This window comes from Arachis ipaensis, chromosome B05, assembly GCF_000816755.2.
Source record: "Arachis ipaensis cultivar K30076 chromosome B05, Araip1.1, whole genome shotgun sequence".
NCBI lineage: Eukaryota > Viridiplantae > Streptophyta > Magnoliopsida > Fabales > Fabaceae > Arachis > Arachis ipaensis.
In genome coordinates, this window is record NC_029789.2 from 129,687,345 (window position 1) to 129,711,259 (window position 23,915).

General features: G+C 34.9%; 2 protein-coding genes and 3 long non-coding RNA genes across 6 annotated transcripts in view; 1 reads left to right on the forward strand and 4 right to left on the reverse strand.

The window, feature by feature from the left end:
* The window catches only part of LOC110262517, a 20,571-nt gene extending 12,290 nt beyond the window's left edge, over window positions 1-8,281 (forward strand). Inside the window, exons 2-3 of the long non-coding RNA XR_002347142.1 lie at window positions 4,095-4,105; window positions 8,272-8,281. This is a non-coding gene — a long non-coding RNA (uncharacterized LOC110262517). The remainder of the gene's footprint in view (window positions 1-4,094; window positions 4,106-8,271) is intronic.
* Window positions 131-981, reverse strand: LOC107642077 (NDR1/HIN1-like protein 10). The gene has a single exon (XM_016345397.2). The coding sequence runs from the start codon at window positions 878-880 to the stop codon at window positions 245-247; it is 636 nt and encodes a 211-aa protein (XP_016200883.1). The 5' UTR covers window positions 881-981; the 3' UTR covers window positions 131-244.
* On the reverse strand, window positions 3,097-6,917 carry LOC107642078. The gene is made up of 3 exons (XR_001620602.2): window positions 6,210-6,917; window positions 6,026-6,136; window positions 3,097-3,334 (listed from the first exon to the last, which is right to left on the reverse strand). It is a non-coding gene; the product is annotated as an uncharacterized LOC107642078 (long non-coding RNA).
* LOC110263012 lies at window positions 13,450-13,806 on the reverse strand. Its single transcript, XR_002348020.1, has 2 exons — window positions 13,692-13,806; window positions 13,450-13,578 (listed from the first exon to the last, which is right to left on the reverse strand). It is a non-coding gene; the product is annotated as an uncharacterized LOC110263012 (long non-coding RNA).
* LOC107644122 (pentatricopeptide repeat-containing protein At1g62930, chloroplastic-like) lies at window positions 21,832-23,817 on the reverse strand. Of its 2 annotated transcripts, XM_021102747.1 has the most exons (2): window positions 23,633-23,810; window positions 21,832-23,531 (listed from the first exon to the last, which is right to left on the reverse strand). In XM_021102747.1, the coding sequence occupies exon 2, from the start codon at window positions 23,500-23,502 to the stop codon at window positions 22,000-22,002; it is 1,503 nt and encodes a 500-aa protein (XP_020958406.1). In that variant the 5' UTR covers window positions 23,503-23,531; window positions 23,633-23,810; the 3' UTR covers window positions 21,832-21,999. The 2 variants fall into 2 exon arrangements, with proteins under 2 accessions (XP_020958406.1, XP_016203413.1); XM_016347927.2 differs by having other exon boundaries at window positions 21,832-23,817.

Below are 23,915 nucleotides of genomic sequence, written 5' to 3' on the forward strand. Positions count from 1 at the left end.
AAAAAAAGGGTAAATTTCATTTTCTATATAGCAGTAATAGTGGAACAGACAAATTAGAAGAACTCGACAACAAATTTCATGTAATAAAATGAAATAGAATACAAGTCGATGAGAAAATCAAAGTAATACATGTAAGAAAAGAATTTCTGTTGGTATTATAAGTATATACTTATATTTGTTTATGCTATATATATATAATTGCAAATTCAAATACTCAAGACTTATATTTATATTTCTAAGGGGGTTATCCGGCTTCGGCATCACGATCTTGAAAGAAATTACTACTTCTGCACCTTGTAACACTAAAAGTTGCTGCCGGCGGTTTACCATTCGAAATCAAAGGAACCCTGAGCCGGCGACACTGAACAACCGGTGGATTGAATCGGCTGCTCTTGAACCTCCCAAACTTAGCCCTTATTCTAACATCCAAATCGACGGCCAAGTCATTGAAAATGCCCACACTCCTCTCCATGTTGTACTCAGCGATTTGCTTTGAGCCGAGTCGAATCGAGTTTTGTCCTTCGAACACGGCTTCTTGAAGGAGGGTCGTGTTCTTGTGACCTTGATCAAATGGCGCCAAGTTGACGGCAGCGAAATTCCTGTCTTTGTACCACGCGTATGCGGTGATCCTCCTATAGTACACCACCACGTTGTTGTTAGGGTTTCTTGCTGTGATGTTGACTTTGAATTTGTAGTTCAATGTGGTGTTGTTGTTGGTGAGATTGAATTGAGTGAGGGAAGCATTGGTTACTTGGAATTTGACAATTGATGGAGATATGATTATCCAAAATAGGAATATAGATAGAATGAAGCACAGGAATAGGGTGTAGAGTGTGACGAAGATGCAGCAAAAACTGCACCTGAATGATCTCAAACACATGTTGATGATGGTGATTTGTGATAGCTAATAACAATGATTGATAATTAATGATGAATGTGGTGTAACATTTTAGTGGATATATATTTGTAGAGGGTACCTTAGCTTATGATTGTACGTGAATATGGTGTGTAATTTCTTGAGATTTTTCTAGGGGATTTCCTTGTAATAATGTTACAAAGCATATAGAAGAAGCGTTGACTTTTGATTACCGAGTAAGGAACTCTTATTTTCAATGGGTTTGTCCATCAAGAAAGCTCTGCTCAAAGTGGAATAAGAGTATGAATAGGTAGACTTAGTCATAATTAAATATTCATATATAATTAGTATAAATAGATATTGATTAGTTCACTTACTCATATTAATCAACTTGGATTGGTAATGTGATTAGTTTATTTATCTACTTAAACAAGTGTCAGAAGTTTAAATTCTAATTTATATATGCATTAATATGTACAAATTATTAAGATTAAGAGAAAGTCTAAGAAATCAGTATTTTTATTAAAATTTGACTAACATAAAAAAAGTGAATAATTTCACATAATTAGATGTAATTTCACATTATTAAAATATTAATGATGACTAATAATAACTATAAATCACAAAACTAACTAACCTTATAGCACTCTTTAATTATTAATTTAGTTGTCCCATTTAATTTCCATTAACGTAACTCCGCCATTGCCAGAGAAAGACTTTTAAATGGAGTTGAAATTTAGTAATTTGGGATAAAATAGTATTCACTAGCTTATGCCACCATTATCCCATGAATCTGATGAACAAAATTCAGAAACGTACATTAAATTTGTGAGGGAATATACTATATATATGAGTTAGTTTGTTAATCTTTTGGTATTTTGTAATAAAACACTGAAAGAATAAAAAAAAATAAAAATAAAAAATATTGTGTTTTGTGTTTTTTATTAAAAAATTATAAAAATAAAGTTAAATATATATTTATTATTGTCTATGAAAGATAAAAAACAAATAAGGATACGACAATAGCAAATAAAACAATAAAAGCTAAAATGATGATTAAATTTATGTATTTCATTGGGCTGAATTTATAAATTCGTGTGAGACTTCTTTGTTGTTATTATAGGCTAATATGAAAGAGTGGTTTAATACGTCCCTGTAAGTTGGAGGATGAAAAATATCAAGAAGAGCTTGTGAGATTAAGATGAAAGGGTTGAGGAGACAAAGATTCGGTGAAGATGTCAGCTAGCTGTCCAGAAGAAGAAATGTAGAGAAGTTTTATCACTCTAACTTGAATTTTTTATTGTCGGACCATATAACAATCAACCTCCAAATATTTGATCTGTTCATAAAAAATCGGATTAGCAACAATATAAAGGGTACTCTGATTATCATGATGCATGCATCTTTAGTAGTTTCTAGTTGTTATTTCTTTAAATAGTGGTAGTAACTTAGTGTTTTTGTTAGGAATTTCATACTTTTAATCTATATTCTTAGGGCTTGTTTGGGTGAGCTTTTGAGAAAAGATCTTTTTTCGAGTTATCTTTTTTTAAAAGATCTTATAGAGAAGTAAAAGTAATTTTATGTTTGGATATCTCATGTAAAAAGGTCTTTTTATCTATCAATTATGTTTGGGTATAACAATATAAAAGTACTTTTTTGTTCATTTATTACACGAAAAACATCTTTTTTTTAAGGAAAAAAGATCTTTTAAAAAAAGATGTAAATTACAGCTTCTCAAAAAAGATCTTTTTTTGATTTTACTAGTGCTTTTACTATTACTACTAGAAATTTGCCAAACACATTAAAAAATAAAAAAAGATCTTTTTTCATTAAAAAAAGATCTTTTTTTAACAAAATAATGGCGCCCAAACATGCACTTAGTATTTCTTTCTATAAATTCAAGTTAGAGATTTTCCTTACTTTAATTGAAACTTTTGGTACTTTGATCAATGTTCTTTGGAGTTGTTTTATGCTTTTATAAGTGTAGGAAATGAAACAAAAATCAAAAGAACAAAGGAGGAAGCTAAGGACACGCTTTGGAATAAAGGACACACTTTGAAATTCAAGGACACACTTTTTCCAAATGCCAAAAGCAATACATTTGGGCTTGGAAGCTGTGCCGTTTGTAACACCCTAACTATTAAAGCTCACGCTTTCGGCTGCGCTACTCTGATAGCTCGGACATTACGACGACTTTTATACTATTTTATACTAAAATATGAGCCTGTTTAAAAGTTTAAACTGCAACATCGCTCCAAGGTACTTTTATTAGGTAACTTACATCCATACATACAATACAACTTACAAAACTCGCAAAGAGTATATACATACATATTATAAGCATTAACCAATACAATTCCTATCCCTCTTACAGCATGTATAAAGATAGAGGCGAGGGAACAATAAATAACAACTAAAGCAATATAGATCATCTCAACAATAATTAAATAAACTCTTCGTGACTCCTGCGTCCATATCCTGAAAGGGAAAAATTGTAGGGGGGTGAGAATATCATTCTCGAAAGGGTTCTCAGTAGAGGGTTTTTGGGAATTACCGTAATAGGATACATGAAAGTAAGCCATACCAGTGATTAATAACCGTCTTATACCTCTTTTCAAAAATAACGGTTTACAATAAAAGTGAAGTCTGAAATCTATTCTGAAAGAGGAACCGTTCAATTCTTAAAAACTCAAAAGCCTTTCAAAAGGGTTTATCTAGGCTAAACTAAATTAGCCTTTCATACTTTTCTAAACCAGAAACACAAAACCGAAACCAACCATCGGTCCATCTCGTTTCAACCACGGCCTTAGGCCTAAACAATACAACCAACAACCAGTCACCACAGTCCAATAGAGTCTCAGTCGCAAACACAAATAGGAAGGTTCAACCACAAATAAACAGTTATTGCAAGTAGAACAATTAGCAGTTAATCACAAGTAGTCACAAAGGCAAACCAAGTATAATACGCACACCCAAACAATGTCACATAGATGCATATGATGCATGCCTGTCCTAGTGGTTGATGATATCATCTGTCGGTTATATAGCCAACCCGACAAGTCCTGGTAGCTAACCATTGGACTGTCCCTCTGTCGTGCATCCCCAACTCGAGTTATTCTCGACCATCATCGTGATCATAATCATAATCCATATCCAACACCTCACTGGTGTATATTCACGGGGGCGAGCTCATCTGGGACTTTCACAGTGTCCGGCCACACTTACGACATAGGATCAGTAGAGTATCAAGTCTCAACCTGGAGCACGTGGTGGCTAGCCACTGCTTTCACCCAAGAAAACTCGTATCTCAGATAGGTGGAAGTGCAAAATCACAATATCAATATCACAGCATATATGCATTTATTCTCAGCCATAAATCAACATTCATTTTATCCATTCGGCTTGAATTCATGACTCACAGTCAGCCATCCGGCTCATGGTTCAATCCAGAACCAGCCAAAATTCATAATCATACACAGCCATTCCGGCTCATAACAAAACAGCACTTCGACCATCCAATATCATCAAATTCATAAAATCATTATTCAAAGCCATAAATCACTTTTTCTCAATTTACTCTGAAATCAAATTTCAGCTCTTTTCATCCTTGGCTTTAAAGATCTCATTTCTCAAATCATCTCAGGCTTATAAGCCACTTTTACTCAAAGTAAGTTCCCCTTTTAAAAACAATGCCACTCTCGGCATCCTCTTTCCAAAACTTCCATAACCATGGCAAGTTAAGGATTTATTTTGAAATATTCAAAATCATCCATCCAACAATGGGATTCTATTACAAAAGTTTCTCGGCAGAGTCTCAAGTCTTTAGGGGAGAATAACATAACTCATTTTCTCAAATTCACTTAAAATCATTAAAACCTTGGCTTCCTAATTTGAGTAATAAAATAGGATCTAAGCCAAACCGAGTCATATAATCAATTATTTCTTTCAAAGTCGTTTCCTTTACTTAAACAAAAACCAGCTTCCACCCCCATGAGAAATTCTAAAGCGTTTCAAACTGCTCAAAAATTCAGAACTCAAAGAGTACTTAAAACTTTTCCCAAAATATTTTAGAGTGAAGCTTGTCAATAGACTTTTAGGTTCTTTCAAAGTCACTGAAACTTCTCTAATTGAAACCCTCAAGTCAAATTCAAAGGTATAAACCATTTTCACATTTAAAACAGCCTTAAAGCATAAATTTCATCTCAATAACTTGTTCACAAGGGAAATATAATACGTTTCTTAAGAAACAAGACTAAATCACAATTTCTTTTTTAATAATTCATTTCGGAAGCATAAGTCATCCCTTTCTTAATAATTCAGATAAAATAGTAGAAGTCTTTAACTCATAAGTTTTCGAATAATGTTTCAGTAAAGTCCCAGATTCTACCGAAATTTCGGCAACACCTCCCCTAAAACTTGGACTCTGCCACCCTTTTCGGGTCCCATTCAAACCAATCCACAATCTTTATCAACGGTTCAAAACCCAAAATCAGTCCAAAAACAACTGAATCCAACATTCAACTTATTTTCATATTTCAAGGAACCCGTTTCAAAAATCAAATCATTATCAACCGATTAACTCATTTCCAATCTTTAAGGAAATCGTTCAGCAACAATTCTTATATCAAAACCGAATCAATTAAAGCAAACCAGGCTGAACCCAAAAGTGTATTCTATTTTTCACATTTTCAAGAAAATCAACTCAACTCAAATCAATTCCCAATGGATTAGACTCGATCTCAAATCTTTAAAAAGAATCAACTTCAAAAACATTTCGTTTCACAAAGCCGCACAACAATCCAGTCAAACAAACCTTCATTATCATTCAAGACAACCAAATAATACATAAGACTGATACAATCACCAATATGCATTGCCTCACATCAGTATCCATATGTAATAATTTCAATATATAAAATATAGTTTTCAAAAAAAGCCCCTATCTCAAAACGCAAAACCATAACCCGAACGCGTCACAGAGACCTTCTCTCTCAACCCGAAATCACCGACAACCAAAACCTCGGCTCCACTCGCTCTCTCTCAAGAGCAGAAACAGCTTCAACGCCACAAGTAAACTCGGATCCTAACTCTTAGAACCATCAACATTGTAAACACTTTATTACACGAAATAGAACACTAACGCAGGGCTTTCGAAATAGAAATACTTACTGAAACTAAGAAAGAATGGCTGAACCAAAACAGTGGCGGTCTCTGAGCCGGTTCGGCGACAGCCTGGCTGCCACCTCAAGCGGCAGCGGCGAGGAATTCTGATCACGACAACTGAAACCAACATGCAGAGGCTATAGTATTCTCGGAATTCAAAAAGGACCAAAGCTAATCACAAGACCCTTACCGCCACTAAGAAGAAGTGACTGAGCCTATTAGCGGCATTCCCGGCGGCGGTTCCGGTGGCCTCGGGACTGCTCCCGGTGACCAGAACAGCGGCAAGGATTCCTCTTCCTCCAACAGCAACAGCAGCGGCGTCTTCCGGCAACTACAGATCTACGGCAATAGTGCTGAAGCTTTAGCTAAGCACCGCAGAACAGCAGTTCGGCAGTGGCGGAGGTAGGTGGCAGTGACGGGAACCATCTCAGCCTTCTTCTTCACGCACGTCGGGCTCCTCCTTGTGCGTCTCTCTTGATGGCAGTAGCAGCAACTCCACCAGCCGAGGAACAGGGAGTGGTGGAGCTCAGCCACGGTGAGGCAGAGCAGCTCAACGAAGACACTGAGGCTTGGCAATGGTGACGGTGGCGTAGCTTCTAGACACGGCGCCTTCTCCCCTCCGGCCATAGCTCGCACCTTCTCCCTCTCCTGATCGCGATTCGCACGGCGGCGGCAAGCAGGGTTTGACGGCGGAACTCTAATGAAGTCGGGGCGCTGTGTTTGCCCCACACTTGCGAGCTCGACGGTGGCTCCAAGGTGGACCAGCGGTGGCCCGGGCAGCAGCGCGGCTCACCCATTCCCCCTGGTCGCAGCTCTGTTCCGTCTCTCCCTTTGGTCCGTTTCTCTTGGTTCCTTCTACTGTTGGTGCGCATCGAATTGGAGAAAGAGATAAAGGTCTACTGCTGCTGCTGAGTGTGGGGAAGGGAACCGGGTCGGGTAACGGGTCACTCGGTTAGGGTTTCATTATTTTGAAAATTAGGGTTAGGGGTAATTTGGTAAGTTCAAATAAAATTGGGAATAATATAATAATTGACACCCAAATTAAATTCAACACTAATTGTATATAGAAAATACTATTTTCTCATCAATTTTACAAATTATTTTCAATAAAATGTCCAAATCAAATAATTAGAAATAATATAATTAAATCATTTATCTTCGCAAAACAGCAGTATCAATATTTTAAAATATCAATTATTTAGTCCAAGTCATATAAAATCCTTATTATTTCACAACTATCAACTTTATAATTTGAATATAGAAAATAATTCAATAATTGTAAAATTGGATAATAATCTTAATTTATTTCAAATTCGGTCAATCAAAACTTGCTTTAATTTTCTTTAATAAGAAAATTTCTGAAATTAAACCTACAGTAATACTGAATTTGAAATTAGCTCATGATAGCCCTTTTTCAAAAGTTCTGGGTCTTACATTCTACCCACCTTATAACGTTACACAAGAAACAAAGCTACCACAACTCCTCATAACGTTACACACCTACCGCTTCACCTTCCATATACACATATCATGTCTTAAAGAACTAACGCATCGTGCTACTACATCTACAGATCGCGCACATGACATCTAAACAATTCTCGAGTCTACTCAGAAGGATACAAGATTTAGAACGGAGAGACAATTGTCAAGGGTAATGCTCGTAGATTTGAGAGATTGTATCCAATTCCAGATAAACAAGGATGCTCAAGCAATGAAGTTTGCTAGAATAATTCAATTGACAACTTCAAAGATAACCCTTGGATCAGAGAAATTCAATAGGATCAATAAGAAGAAAATCAGCGCATTAGTTTGAACAAATTCATGCTGAGTCAAACAAGTATGAGGTATATAGAAAAGAATATCTCAAACCCAAGACAAAGCTCACAGAACTTAAGAGCATGATTAAAATACTTCCGGATACATTTTTCATAAAAGAATCGAAAACTTGCAAAAAAAATCACTTCGCAGTCTGAAAGGGAAGTTAAACAACAAACATCCTTCAAGAGAGTAACAAAAGCATAAACGTAGCTTTGCTTTAATACAAATTTCATGTTGATGTAGATCATGTAGAGTTTTAAAAATAACATGTACACAGGTTTGGTTAAGCGCTAAAATATTTCCTCAAATATTTTAGAAAGATTGTTAGGCACACATTCTAACCAAAGAAAATCATAAAACTCGAAAGAAAATCCAAATGCTTGTTCAAAAATTTTCAAGGTTCATATTCAAACAAGCGTGTATAAAAATTATAGCAAGGACGAAAGAGTAAGTTAAACTCTATTTAGAAAAGAAAATTCGAGGTAAAAATTTGCTTATAAATTGGTAAAGGAAATAAGTGGTGCATTACGAACGGACAGGTTTCCGATAACTATGGAAGCTTCCCAAAACTCCATTTAAAATGGCGCATGCCAACTTTAAATCAACTTTGTCAAAATTGAACAATGGTTTCAATTACAATCAGGCAACAGAAAAATAGATTTGGTTTAGAACTTCTTCAAAAAGAATTCAAAACTTCAAAAAGTCCGAAACAAGACTCCAAAATTATATTTGAAATCACCCTCTCAGAAGGATATTCAGAAAATTAGGATGTACTTAAAAAGAGTCAAGCCATACAAAAAAGGATCTTAAATCAAGATAGTTCAAACAAAATCCACTAGGCATGAGACATCAAGCAAGCTTTCAATTGATCCAAAAGAATACAAAAGTCATAGGAAAAGACAACTCAATTATTAGTAATTTTTCAATGATAGATCTTTGACTAAAACTCTGGTAGAGACAATGAGAGGATAAACGATGCACTATTTTGAAACGAATCAAACTGACTCATATAAGAATGAGATTCACCAGAGAAGGGAAGTTGAGATTGATTGTAGTGTTCACAAGAGGTAGAAGAATAATTAAAATAGAATCAAGTATAACATTCATGAAGATGAAAAGCTTATGGGAGAATTAGTCCGCTCATAAGAAGAAAACTATGAGTCCAACATTTTCAAAAGAATCACAATGGCATAAACAATGTAGTATGCTAAACCAAACTCAAGCCAAAAATAATTTGGGTAAAGTTTATCAACGAAAGTCAATCGGAATAAAAGCGAAGGATCTCTTCTTTTCCAGAATTTCGAAAAAAAAAATACCAGGATACATAATCAAATAAAGATGTGCATTGGAACTATAGTAAAATTACTAGAAAGTCAAATTGTATTTTAAGCAAGTGCAGTTCCATAAACCAGTAAAAGTACAGGCGAGGCATCAGGAATAAATAGTTGTTAAATTGGATAAGGAATCTTCAAAGTTTCATATATAGATAAGTATATATCTAATCAACAGTAATTTTTATAAAAATCTCAAAATTGGCTGTAATCACTGTCAAATAAGAGAAAAACTGAATCAAAATTTTCTCTAAGAATGGACTCGGAATCCGGAGTTAAAAAGGCACAGCACATGAAGACAGTTCAAAAGTATATCAAAGAATACGTGATTCAAGAAGAACTCAAACAGAGGAAGATAGATGCAACAAGGATTCCAAACAAGCATATGCAATTAAGATCAAACAAGAATGCATATGAATAGAGGAATAGAGTTGAAAAATCAAACTACTTTTCAAAAGGATTAGCAAACAAGAACTTCAAGTTAGGATATGAAAGAATAGGTCGACTCGAACAAAATTCAAGACACACCACTGAATAGCCTCGAGAAATAGTTTCTATCGTTCCCAAAACTCGCGATTCGCTTTACTCAAAACTCGTATATCATCAATGATAACCCATTAGTGCTCTCATATACATAATTCGCTAGTATTAAGCCGGCCAAGCTTAATACCAAGAATTATGCAATGCAAGACTAACAGCGTTAATCAATAGACCGTCATGTGTATAAAGCTCTAATTCTCGTCATTCGACAAGATCTAATACATGACAAACGCTCAGAGTATGTAATTGAAGCATAGTCGGTCTATTCCTCAAGCTCTACAGTAAGGACCGCTCTGATACCATAATGTATCAAAGCTCACGCTTTCGGCTGCGCTACTCTGATAGCTCAGACATTACGACAACTTTTATACTATTTTATACTAAAATATGAGCCTGTTTAAAAGTTTAAACCGCAACACCGCTCCAAGGTACTTTTATTAGGTAACTTACATCCATACATACAATACAACTTACAAAACTCGCAAAGAGTACATATATATATATATATATATATATATATATATATTACAAGCATTAACCAATACAATTCCTATCCCTCTTACAGAATGTATAAAGATAGAGGCGAGGGAATAATAAATAATAACTAAAGCAATACAGATCATCTCAACAATAATTAAATAAACTCTTCGTGACTCCTGCGTCCATATCCTGAAAGGGGAAAATTGTAGGGGGTGAGAACATCATCCTCGAAAGGGTTCTCAGTAGAGGGTTTTTGGGAATTACAGTAATAGAATACGTGAAGGTAAGCCGTACCAGTGATTAATAACCATCTTATACCTCTTTTCAAAAATAACGGTTTACAATAAAAGTGAAATCTAAAATCTTTTCTGAAAGAGGAACCGTTCAATTCTTAAAAACTCAAAAGCCTTTCAAAAGGGTTTATCTAAGCTAAACCAAATTAGCCTTTCAAACTTTTCCAAACCAGAAACACAAAACTGAAACCAACCATCGGTCCATCTCATTTCAACCACGGCCCTAGGCCCAAACAATCCAACCAACAACCAGTCACCTCAGTTTAACAGAGTCTCAGCCGCAAACACAAATAGGAATGTTCAAGCACAAACAAACAGTTATTGCAAGTAGAACAATTAGCAGTTAATCACAAGTAGTCACAAAGGCAAACTAAGTACAATATGCACACCCAAATAATGTCACATAGATGCATATGATGCATGCCTGTCCTAATGGCTGATGATATCATCTGTCGGTTATATAGCCAACCCGACAAGTCCTGGTAGCTAACCATTGGACTACCCCACTGTTGTGCATCCCCAACTCGAGTTATTCTCGATCATCATCGTGATCATAATCATAATCCATATCCAACACCTCACTGGTGTATATTCACGGGGGCGAGCTCATCTAGGACTTTCACAGTGCCCGACCACACTTACAACATAGGGTCAGCAGAGTATCAAGTCTCAACCTGGAGCACATGGTGGCTAGCCACTGCTTTCACCCAGGGAAACTCGTATCTCAGATAGGTGGAAGTGCAAAATCACAATATCAATATCACAACATTTATGCATTTATTCTCAGCCATAAATCAACATTCATTTCAGCCATCCGGCTTAAATTCATGACTCACAGTCAGCCATCCGGCTCATAGTTCAATCCAGAACCAGCCAAAATTTATAATCATATACAGTCATTCCGGCTCATAACAAAACAGCACTTCCACCATCCAACATCATCAAATTCATAAAATCATTATTCAAAGCCATAAATCACTTTTTCTCAATTCAATTTACTCTGAAATCAAATTTCAGCTCTTTTCAGCCTTGGCTTTAAAGATCTCGTTTTTCAAATCATCTCAGGCTTATAAGCCACTTTTACTCAAAGTAAGTTCCCCTTTTAAAAACAATGCCACTCTCGGCATCCTCTTTCCAAAACTTCCATAACCATAGCAAGTTAAGGATTTATTTTGAAATATTCAAAATCATCCATCCAACAACGGGATTCTATTACAAAAGTTTCTCGGCAGAGTCCCAAGTCTTTAGGGGAGAATAACATAACTCATTTCCTCAAATTCACTTAAAATCATTAAAACCTTGGCTTCCTAATTTGAGTAATAAAATAGGATCTAAGTGAAACCGAGCCATGTAATCAATTACTTCTTTCAAAGCCGTTTCCTTTACTTAAACAAAAACCAGCTTCCACCCCCATGAGAAATTCTAAAGCGTTTCAAACTGCTCAAAAATTGTTTGTCTTGCAAAAATTCAGAACTCAAAGAGTACTTAAAACTTTTCCCAAAACATTTTAGAATGAAGCTTGTCAATAGACGTTCAGGTTATTTCAAAGTCACCGAAACTTCTCTAATTGAAACCCTCAAGTCAAATTCAAAGGCATAAACCCTTTTCACATTTAAAACAGCCTTAAAGCATAAGTTTCATCTAAATAACTTATTCACAAGGGAAATATAATACTTTTCTTAAGAAACAAGACTAAATTGCAATTTCCTTTTTAATAATTCATTTCAGAAGCATTAGTCATCCCTTTCTTAATAATTCAGATAAAATAGTAGAAGTCTTTAACTCGTAAGTTTCTGAATAACGTTTCAGTAAAGTCCCGGATTCTACCGAAATTTCGGCAACACCTCCCCTAAAACTTGGACTCTGCCACCCTTTCCGGGTCCCATCCAAACCAATCCACAATCTTTATCAACGGTTCAAAACCCAAAATTAGTCCAAAAACAACTGAATCCAACATTCAACTCATTTTCATATTTCAAGGAACCCGTTTCAAAATCAAATCATTATCAACCGATTAACTCATTTCCAAACTTTAAGGAAACTGTTCAGCAACAATTCGTATATCAAAACCGAATCAATTAAAGCAAACCAAGCTAAACCCAAAAGTGTATTCTATTTTTCGCATTTTCAAGAAAATAGACTCAACTCAAATCAATTCCCAACGGATTAGACTTGATCTCAAATCTTTAAAAAGAATCAACTTCAAAAGCATTCCGTTTCACAAAGCCGCACAACAATCCAGTCAAACAAACATTCATAATAATTCAAGACAACCAAACAATACATAAGACTGATACAATCACCAATATGCATTGCCTCACATCAGTATCCATATGTAATAATTCCAATATATAAAATATAATTTTCAGAAAAAGCCCCAACCTCAAAACGCAAAACCATGACCCGAACGCGTCACAGGGACCTTCTCTCTCAACCCGAAATCACCGACAACCAAAACCTCGGCTCCATTCGCTCTCTCTCAAGAGCAGAAACAACTTCAACGCCACAGGTAAACTTGGATTCTAACTCCTAGAACCATCAACATCGTAAACACTTTATTACACGGAATAGAACACTAACGCAGGGCTTTCGAAACAATAATACTTACTGAAACTAAGATTAACTCATTTCCAAAGCTTTAAAGAATCGGTTCAACAATAAATCATTTATCAAGACCAAATCAATTAAAGCAACCCAGGCTGAATTTTAAAGTATTCTATCTTTCACATCATCAAAATAATCAACTCAATTCAAATCAATCCTCAACGGATTAAATTCAGATTTCAAATATTTAAAGAATCAACTTCAAACATTACATTTCACAAGCCACACAATAATTCAGCCAAGCCAACATTCCATAATCATTCGAGTCAATCAAATAATACATAAGGCAGATACAATCACTAATTACCCCATATCTCACATCAGTATCCATATGTAATAATTCCAATAATAAACTGTAGTTTTCGGAAAGCGCCCCTACCTCAAAACGCAAATCCATAACCCAAATGCCTCATCAAGTCCTTTCTGTCTCAAACCGAACTGACGGCAACCAAAACCTCAGCTCCAAGCCACTTTCGCAACAGTCTCAACAACTCTAATCGCAACATACAACAATCAGGACTCGACCCCACGCTATCAGAACTCATATTCATTAACCATACACAATAAAATACTAACGCGAGGCTCTTTCGAAATATACTTACTTACCAAAACCAAGAAAGAACGGCTGAACCGAAACAGTGGCGGTCTCCGAGCCGGTTCGGCGGCAGCTCGGCAGCCACCTACCTCAAGCGGCAGCGGCGACAAATTCCGATCACGACAACCGAAACCAACATGCAGAGACTATAGTATTCTCGGAATTCAAAAAGGACCAAAGCTAATCACAAGACCCTTACCGTGACTAAGAAGAAGTGACTGAGCCAATTAGCGGCATCCCCGGCGGCGGTTCCGATGGCCACGGGACTGCTCCCGGTGACCAGAACAGTGGCAAGGCTTCCTCTTCCTCCAGCAGCAACAGTAGCGGTGTCTTCCGGCAACTATAGATCTCCGGCAACAGTGCTGAAGCTTCAGCTAAGCACCTCAGAGCAGCAGTTCGGCAGTGGTGGAGGTAGGCGGCAGTGACAGGAACCATCTCAGCCTTTTTCTTCATGCACGTCGGGCTCCTCCTTGTGCGTCTCTCTTGATGGCAGTAGCAGCAACACCACCAGCCCGAGAAACAGGGAGTGACGGAGCTCAGCCACGGTGAGGCAGAGCAGCTCAACGACAACACTGAGGCTCGGCAATGGTGACGGCAGTGCAGCTTCCAGACACATTGCCTTCTCCCCTCCGGCCATAGCTCGCACCTTCTCCCTCTCCTGATTGCGATTCGAACGGCGGCGGCAATGAGGGTTTGACGGCGGAACTCTGATGAAGTCGGGGCGCTGTGTTTCCCCCACACTTGCGAGCTCGACGGTGGCTCCAAGGTGGACCAGCGGCAACACGGGCAGCAGCGCGGCTCACCCATCTCCCTGGTCGCAGCTCCGTTCCATCTCTCTCTCTAGTCCGTTTCTCTTCGTTCCTTCTACTGTTGCTGCGCATCGAATTGGAGAAAGAGATAAAGGTCTGCTGCTGCTAGGGGTGTTCGCGGTGCGGTTTGGATCGGTTTGGATTTGCGGTTTTTTAAATAAAAAAAATAAATACATATAACAAGTCTTAACATCAAATTTTAAATAATCAACAATGACATAACAAGTCTTTACATATGTTAAAAAGCCAACGATAACATAACAATAAAAATAAAATTATAGGTTAGTTAAAATAAATAAATAAATAATATTTTAAACATAAAATATTTATTAAATAATAATAATACATGAATAATAGAAAAATGTATAACAAATTGAACATGTTATAAATATAATTGTAAATATAATAATAAAATAATAATATTATAGCACATTGTGCGGTTTGGATTGGATTGGATCGGTTATGAAAAGTAGATCCGAAATCCGATCCAATCCAGCGGTTTGCAAAAAATAGAATCCAATCAAATCCGAATTAGTGCGGTTTTAATCGGTTTTTGGTTTGGATTGGATTAGATGAGCGGTTTAATTTGGATCGGTTTGGATTTGAACACCCCTAGCTGCTGCTGCTGAGTGTGGGTGAAGGGAACCGGGTCGGGTAACGGGTCACTGGGTTGGGGTTTCATTATTTTGAAAATTAGGATTAGGGGTAATTTGGTAATTTCAAATAAATTGGGAATAATATAATAATTGAAACCCAAATTAAATCCAACACTAATTGTATATAGAAAATACTATTTGCTCATCAATTTTACAAATTATTTTCAATAAAATGTCCAAATCAAATAATTAGAAATAATATAATTAAATCCTTTATCTTCCCAAAACAGCAGTATCAATATTTTAAAATATCAATTATTTAGTCCAAGTCATATAAAATCCTTATTATTTCACAACTACCAACTTTATAATTTGAATATAGAAAATAATTCAATAATTGTAAAATTGGATAATAATCTTAATTTATTTCAAATTCGGTCAATCGAAACTTGCTTTAATTTTCTTTAATAAGGAAATTTCTGAAATTAAAGTTACAGAAATACTGAATTTGAAATTAGCTCATGATAGTCCTTTTTCAAAAGTTCTGAGTCTTATACCGTTCAACGTAAAGATGCTGGCATCCAACGGCATTTGTGTATACGCATGCCCCATGCGTATGCACAATTGTTAAAATAAGTGAACTCATGCGTACGCATGCCCTATGCATACGCACAAGTGGTTATTTCAACAATGTCATGTGTACCAAGACCCCCGTTTTACGTCCTACACTAATTTTGTGACATCCCACGCTGAAGCAAAATAGAAGCATAATTTGTGCCATAAATTGAATTAATGTTGCAGGCGTCCCACGTTAACCACTTGGCATGCCACAGCAAGTAATAGAGGCCAATTTGGGCTAGTCTTTGAGAAGCAAAAATGTGTCTTTTAACCTCAATTTTCAGGCTTCAATTTTTTCATTCATTTCTCAAATTCTCCAAGGATTAAAATAGTGGATTAAGCCCAAGAATTCGATTTCAATTTGAATTTAATGTAATTTGAATTTGTGATTTAGATAAGTTATAAATAGAGGATGAAAGGGACATTTGGAGGGAGGATTCAGACTTCTTCTGCTCCACTCTTCTCCATTTTCTTATCTTTTATATTTTGTAAGCCATGAGTGGCTAATTTTCTTTTTATGGGAGAAAAGAGCTCTATTGAATTTAATGGATCAATTGTGATTTATTTTTTATCTTCAATTCATCTTCGTTCTTCACTAAAAGAATACAAGTCTATTGAAAGATAGTTTAAATCTCACTTGAATTCTATAAAAACTTGAACTTATCTTTCTCCCAATTCTTGTGAATTTGGGTTTAGGATTGATATATGACATAACCCATGACTTGATTTATGAAATTGTGTGGCTCTAAATCAGAGACCAATTTTCATCTCTTCTCATGAGCAATTAGATCAAGACATTGGCAATTGATCAAGTTAAGAGAGATTAAATTACCAAGACATTGAAATTTAATCACTTATGATTTACTAAGAGATCAATGATTGTATGATTGAAGATGAGATGAAAAATTATTTAATCCAGAGAATTCAATATCTCTGTACCCCAATGATCTTCTCTTATTCTATTATTCTCTTTCTTTATTAATTGCTTTCAATTAATGCTTATTTTCATTGCTTCATTTACATTCTTGCAATTTATTTTTCTTCCAATTTACTTTCACAGTATTTACATTCTAGCAATTTAAATTCCCAACAATTTATATTTATGTTCTTTATTTTCAAGTCATTTATTACTTCCATTTACTTATTGTTTAAGTCATTTACATTTCATGTTTCTATTGTCAATTGTTCCTAATCAAACTATGAATTATCTGACTAGAATACTCAATCAACCATTGCTTGCTTAATTCCTTAATCCTCGTGGGATCGACACTAACTCACCTTGAGTTTATTACTTGGTACGACCCGGTACACTTACCGGTATTTATGCGAGATTGTAAAAATTCCGTATCATATCATAATATAAAACTAGTGGTCGGATTGGAGAGATGCGTAAAAATTATAACACATTGAGTATCCATTGAAGTTCACAAGTTGTGTTGGCAAGTGTACGATATTCTACTTCGGTGGATGAGCGGACAAATGTGATTTATTTCTTAGTCTTCCAAGAGACTAAAGAACTGTCCAAAAAGAAACAATAGCCTGTTAAAGATCACCGAGTGTTAGGACATCCAGAACAATCAGAGTCACTAAAGCTAAGAATCTGAATTTTTGAACTTCTAGAGAGAAAAATTCCTTTTCTGCGGCTACCCTTAAAGTAACTCAATACTCGCTTTGCGGCTTGAAGATGAGACTGAGTAGGAAACGCCATAAATTGACTTAATTGTTGTGTTACACACAAGATGTCTAGTCTCGTGGTGGTAAGATATATGAGGCGACCAACCAAACGTCGATAGACAAAGGGATCCGAGAGAAGGGGGTTGTCATCCTGATGAAGTTTTGTATCACTATCCATGGGAATTGAAGCTGGTTTGACACTTAACAAACCAGAGTCTTCTAAAAGATCAAGACAAAAATTTTTGAGAGAATTTTTTTTTTCGGTTTGAACAACTTTGATACCCAAAAAATATTTCAAAGGATCCAAATCTTTAATTTTGAAATGTTGGTTCCAAATTATTTTAAAAGCAGCAAATTCAGAAATAAAATTTTCAATTATAATAATATCATCAACGTAAACTAGAAGAATAGAGATTTTAGCACCAATAAATTTAACAAACAAACTATAATCAGAAATAGTCTACTGGTATCCATGAGATAGTAAAAGACTGGAGAGTTTTTCATACCACATGTGACTAGATTGTCGTAAAATGTATAAAGATTTCAACAATTTACAACATTGATTTGGGAGAGTTGGCACAATTTCAAGGGGCAGAGATATATAAACATCTTCCGAGAAGTTACTGTTCAAGAAAGCATTATTGACATCTAGTTGGTGTATAAACCAATGCTTCATGAATGCCAAAACCAGGACTAATTTGATAGTAGTAGCCTTGACAACAGGAGAAAATGTCTCTAAAAAATCAACACTTTTAATCTGAGTGAATTCCTTAGCCACAAAACGCATTTTATATCTATCAATAGAACCATCTGACTTACGTTAGTTTGATTTGGTAAACCCACTTACAGTCAATCAACTTGATACTTGCATGACAATTAATAAGATATCAAATTTTATTCAACTCAAGAGCATCCAGTTCATCTTTCATGGCACTACGCCAACTAGAATGATTGTTGGCGTTCTTGAAAGACTTTGATTTAACTATTCAGATTAGATAAAGACACATTGAGGAAGAGAAATTTGTGCATGTGAGAGAAAAATTACAAACATAATCTTAAAGGTAAGTTGGTGGTTAACGAGCTCGGTGGCTGTGACAGAAAAGAAGGGGCTTCTCTAATGAAGGAGACGGTGATGATGGGCCTGATAGAGAAAAGGATCTGGAAGGAGATGATGGTGTTGTGTTGGATATAGAGAATTGAGATGTGTCTTGGTTTGGTGAGACTTCGGTCGAGACTAAAGGAAGAACGAGAGATGTTAGTGGTGTAGGTGAAGATGAAATATCAAAATAGATAGGTTAGTGGAAATGAGGTGTGGGTCAATAGGAATAGCCGAATAGGTTCTGACCCAAAAGAAAGACTAACTGAATTTTGTTTTTGAGGTATGTTTGATGATGTTGGGGTGGGCGTATAAAATTGGACATTTTTTGTGATTAAGGACAAGAACATTTCATAAAAAATTACTTTTTTAAAAATCTCAATTTTTTTAGCTTCTAAAATATAAATAATATATCGTTTAAAACTATGTTAAAAATTAATATACAGTTTTTTTTGGCTCTTAGATCAAATTTTGATCTATTTGCCATTAGGGTAGAAACAAAACATAAGCAGGTCATAATAATTTGGTGGATGATTAAAAAAAACCTCAAATGGCATTTTAGAATTAATTGCAGATGATAAAATCGATTAAGTAAATAAACAGCATGATTAACGACATAAGATAAAAAATATGATGGTTAATTAGATTAAAACATAAGAGCATGAGCTATATTTAAAATATGTTGATACTTGTGTTCTATCTTTTCATTTTGTTGAAAGGTTTCAATACAACTTCGTTGATGAATAATGTCCTTTAAAGCATAAAAATCATGTAAAATGAATTTTGATCTATTATCGGAACGGATATTTTTTACTTTAAAGTTGAATTGTGTTTCAACTAAATTAATAAAATTATTTACATAATTTTGCACTTCTCTTTTTTATTTTAATAAAATAATCCATGTAAAGTGACTAAAATCATTAACAATAGTTAAAAAATATCTATTATATCTATTAGCCATTATATATTACTAATTTTATAACCAAAATGTGCCACATGTCACTCTCTTATTATAATTGAAATAAAAAAATTTTCTTCCAAAATTAGAGAGTTCTCTCCTCCTTCCCCTCTCTCTTTCTCCTCCTTCACCTACTCTATTTTTCTTATTCCTATATCCACTCTATCTCTTTTATATACATTATAAATAACTAATTATAAATTTAACAACAAAAATGTATAATATTATATTCTCTAATTGCAATTAAAATTAAATAAAAATTGAAATATTGAAATTAAAATATAACTATATTATATTACTAATTTAACAACCAAAATGTCACATGATACTCTCATTAAAATTAAGATGAAATATTTTCTCCAAAATTAATAAATTCCCTTCCTCCATAGTCTTATCTACCTCTCTCTCCTTCTCTATTATTTCTCTCTACCCTTTCCACTCTATATATAATTTATAATTTATATTTGATATTACTAATTTGATAAACTAAAATGTATCACGTGGTATTCTTTCATTACAATTATAATAAAATCTTTCCCTCCAAAATTAACAAACTCACTCTCTCCTTTTTCTTTATCTTTTTCTCTTATTCTCTATCTCTTTTTATATTTCTATTCTACAAGAAATAAAATTAATAAAATAACATAATTCAAATAGATTCACAAAATTATAAAATATATATTAAATTTATAATTAAATATAATTAAAAATAATTTCATAATATTATTCACATAAAAATCTCATATGATCTTTTTGTAAAAATAGTTTGATTCAATAAATATTAATTTTTTTTGTCATAATCTATAAATTAAGATAAAGTCGACGTAGTTTCAAAAGATTTATATTCCCATAATAACATTACGAGCAAAAATACTAGTTAATGATTAATTTTGAAACTCATATCTTTTTAACATCAACAATGTGTTCATAGTTCTTGGTAACTCCAATGGTCTTGCCTTGGTTATTGATACATATTCTATTCATAATCACAATGCACAACCAAATCTCCTACCAGGTCTCTGGTTCTCGACACTTGAGAACCACCGATCTGCTTCTGCAATGCCTTCAACACCGCCATTATTTCAGCAAATTTGGATCTCTGCAGTACTTAACACTATCATCCAGTCACAACCCATCCTAATAAATAGTACATGAACAACCTAATTTCATTATGATGCTAAGATTGATTCCTCAAAGTTTATAGCAGCATCAACCATATTCTATCTTGTTTGAGATCAATTCATTTTATGTTTATTGGTCTAATCTGAAGAGTGATTTTTGTGAAAGTAGCTATTATTCACTTCCATCTAAAACTGAATCTGAAGCTTATAATCGAATGGTGGGTTCAACTAGAAACCAAATACGCTGACAAAATATTAAATCAAGTGTCTCGCAATTATTTCAAAGGGACAAACTGAAATCCAAGTATAAAGGAAAATTCATACTAGAGATCTTCAATATTGTCTGTGCCAAAAGAAATTGTATTAGCATTCAAAAATATTCTACAAGAACAAATGCAATTTCAATCTGTACAACATTGTTTCACTTTTAATTCTTTATTCTAACCCCACTCATCACAATGCAGAGAAGATTTAGAAAATACCAAAGAAATAGGTGTAGAAATAGTTGTGCTTGGCATTAGAATCACCAAATCTTTCATGACAGGTGTAGCTGATAACAGACAACAAAACTCCAAACCATGTTTTAATAATAAGATTTTCAACATGATTTTAAAGAAGAACAATGTAATAATCCCTATATAGGATTTTTAACCAAGAAATAATGAAATAACTCAATTAAGCATTAACTGCTGAGTAACATTAGTTATGAAAATGAACAAGGGTTTTAAGATAACATTAATTACAACTGTACATTAATTATGGAAATGAACATAATGTACATATTTTCAATTGATTTCTAAGAATTAAAGCCGAGTAACATTAATTATGAACATGAACAAAGCTTTTAAGATAATTCATATTTGAACTAAATTAGCCAAATTCCTAGAAATTCCTTCTTGCACAACCTTTTTTATTTGAAACATCAAGTGTAATCACAGACTTAGTATACAGGTTTCTTCACCTATGATCACATTTTGAAAAATAGCAAAAATGTTGAAATTGTCAACAAAAAAAGTGGGGTCATGCATTTAGTATATGTATTTGTTTCAAAGATGGCAGTGAAAATCATAAATCCATGTCATTAATCTTGCCACCGCAGTCTTTTAGAAGAATTCTAAGAAGATTCAGTCAAATAAAGCACAGTTGCTCAGCAGACAAATCATGAGCTCTTAATTACTATCAAGAAATCTTAAGCACTAAGCCACCAGTTACAACTAGGAAAATCCGCCGAAACAGGATGCATGATAGCCATGGTAACAAAGACTCAAAAATCAGCCAATAACACAAGTTCACAATTAATTCAATAACAATGAGATAACCAAAATCAAGGTGATAGTGAGTTCATGGCATTTCCCAAATCCTCCAACCCAATAGATATAAAATTTACCAAGTTCTGTACAAATTTTGACAACAGAAAATTTATTAATTTGAGTTGATTTATTTCTCCTTAGTGTCTTTTCAATAAGCCTCTAGCAATCATTTCATGAAAATGTTTCAGCGCTTGATCATTTTCACCTTTTTCCAACAGAGCACGAATAGTTGTTTCGTAAGTTACAGCATCCGGAGAGCAACCATTATCTTCCATTTCCAACTTTAAGGCCAATGCTTCATCAAGTAGGCTCTCTTTGCAGAGCCCCTTTATCATAACAGTGTATATCCTTGTGTTTAGGTGATAGCTTTTAATGGAAAGATCTTGAAAAATCTCTTTTGCATTTTCAAGTCTTCCATTTTTGCACAGGCCTTCTATAAGTATGGTGTATGTAAATATATCTGGATCAATGCCACTCTCTTTCATTTGATTGAATAACATAAGTGCCTTGTCATGTTGTTTGTTATTGAACAAAGCATCCATCAAAGAACTGTAAGTGACTATATCAGCGGGTTGACCTCGATCATGCATCTTTTCAAGAAGCTCCAAGGCGCAAAGGATTCTCCTTGATTTTCCCAAGCCATCAATTAGAGTATTGTAAGTTACCGTGTCAGGAACCAAGTTCTTGTGACGCATCTCTTCGAAGAGATTCAAGGCATCATCCATCATTTTACTTTTGCAGAAGCCATTAATCATGATATTGTAACTCCGAACATTAGGAAACACTCTATTCTCGGCCATTGTGTTGAATATATATTTTGCCTTATTTACCTGATTAACCAAACAATATCCATCCATTAAGCTGGTATAAGTAACCACATCTGGTTTCACACCATGTTTTGCCATTACAGCCAATACACTCTTAGCATCTTTGATCTTTCCTTCCTTGCATAGCCCATCAACCAAAGTATTATAGGTATAAACATTAGGAGTAATGTTTCTAAGCACCATATCACTTAACAAATCAATGGCTTCCTTATATTGACCCACAAGACACAATCCAAAAATGAGAGAACTGTATGTGATAACATCGGGAGTGATTCCCTTAGCAAGCATTTCAGAGTATAAATGAAAAGCATCACTTACAAGTGTATCCTTGCAGAGGCTATCAATAATTGCGCTGTACATGAAGACATCAGGAGCAATGCCATACCGTGGGATGTTTCTCAACACTTGAATAGCAGCTGATGTGTGTCCGGCCTTACAGAGGCCATTGATCAAGGTCCCATAAGTGACTTGGTTGAAGTGAAATCCATGAGCCAGCACTCCGTCATGAAAGTGCAGTGCTTTTTCAACATTACCACAGAGACAGAGACCTTTAACGAGTGTATTCAATGTTACCGTATTAGGTTGATAATCCATTCTGAAAATCTTGGCCAATACAGAGAAAGCAAGCGTCATACGACCCATGCCGCAGCAACAATTGATTAAGATATTCAAAGTGACTATGCTGGGCGCAATTCCCCTGGCTTGCAATTGCTGAAAAAGGGAAGCGGCGGCGTGGAAATGGTTGGTCTTGGCAAGAGACCCCAAAATCTGGTTAAATTGGATGATGGGAGGAGTACGACGCATAGAGAGCATGCGAGTGAAGGAATCAACAGCTTCATCAACTTGGCGAGTGGATGGGGGCACAGAATGAGAGTGAAGGGATGAGAATGAAGATGAAGAGGAAGGGAAGGAAACAAAATTAGGGATTTGGAGAAGAGAATACCTAAAAATGAAAGTGATCGTTGAGGTTGAGGATGACAACATTTTAGTGATTCCCACTTTCGCTGTTAAGTTTGAGGGAGAGCTCTCTGCTCTCTGGTCGAAGACATAGACGACTAGACGTTGCTATCTCTGCGGAAATAGTTTTCTCAATTGTTTCTGGGTATGGGACTATGGGTACGTCTAAGACAAGGACAACAAACTTTATGCAGCGCATTACATGCGTTACTTTTATATAAATTATTAGATTTTATTAAAAAATTAAAATTAATATAAAAATAAAGTAT

Excerpts from the sequence above, each read along its gene's own strand:
- LOC107642077 (XM_016345397.2), bottom strand. The coding sequence starts at position 880 with ATGTGTTTGAGATCATTCAGGTGCAGTTTTTGCTGCATCTTCGTCACA.
- LOC107644122 (XM_016347927.2), bottom strand. The coding sequence starts at position 23,673 with ATGTTGTCATCCTCAACCTCAACGATCACTTTCATTTTTAGGTATTCT.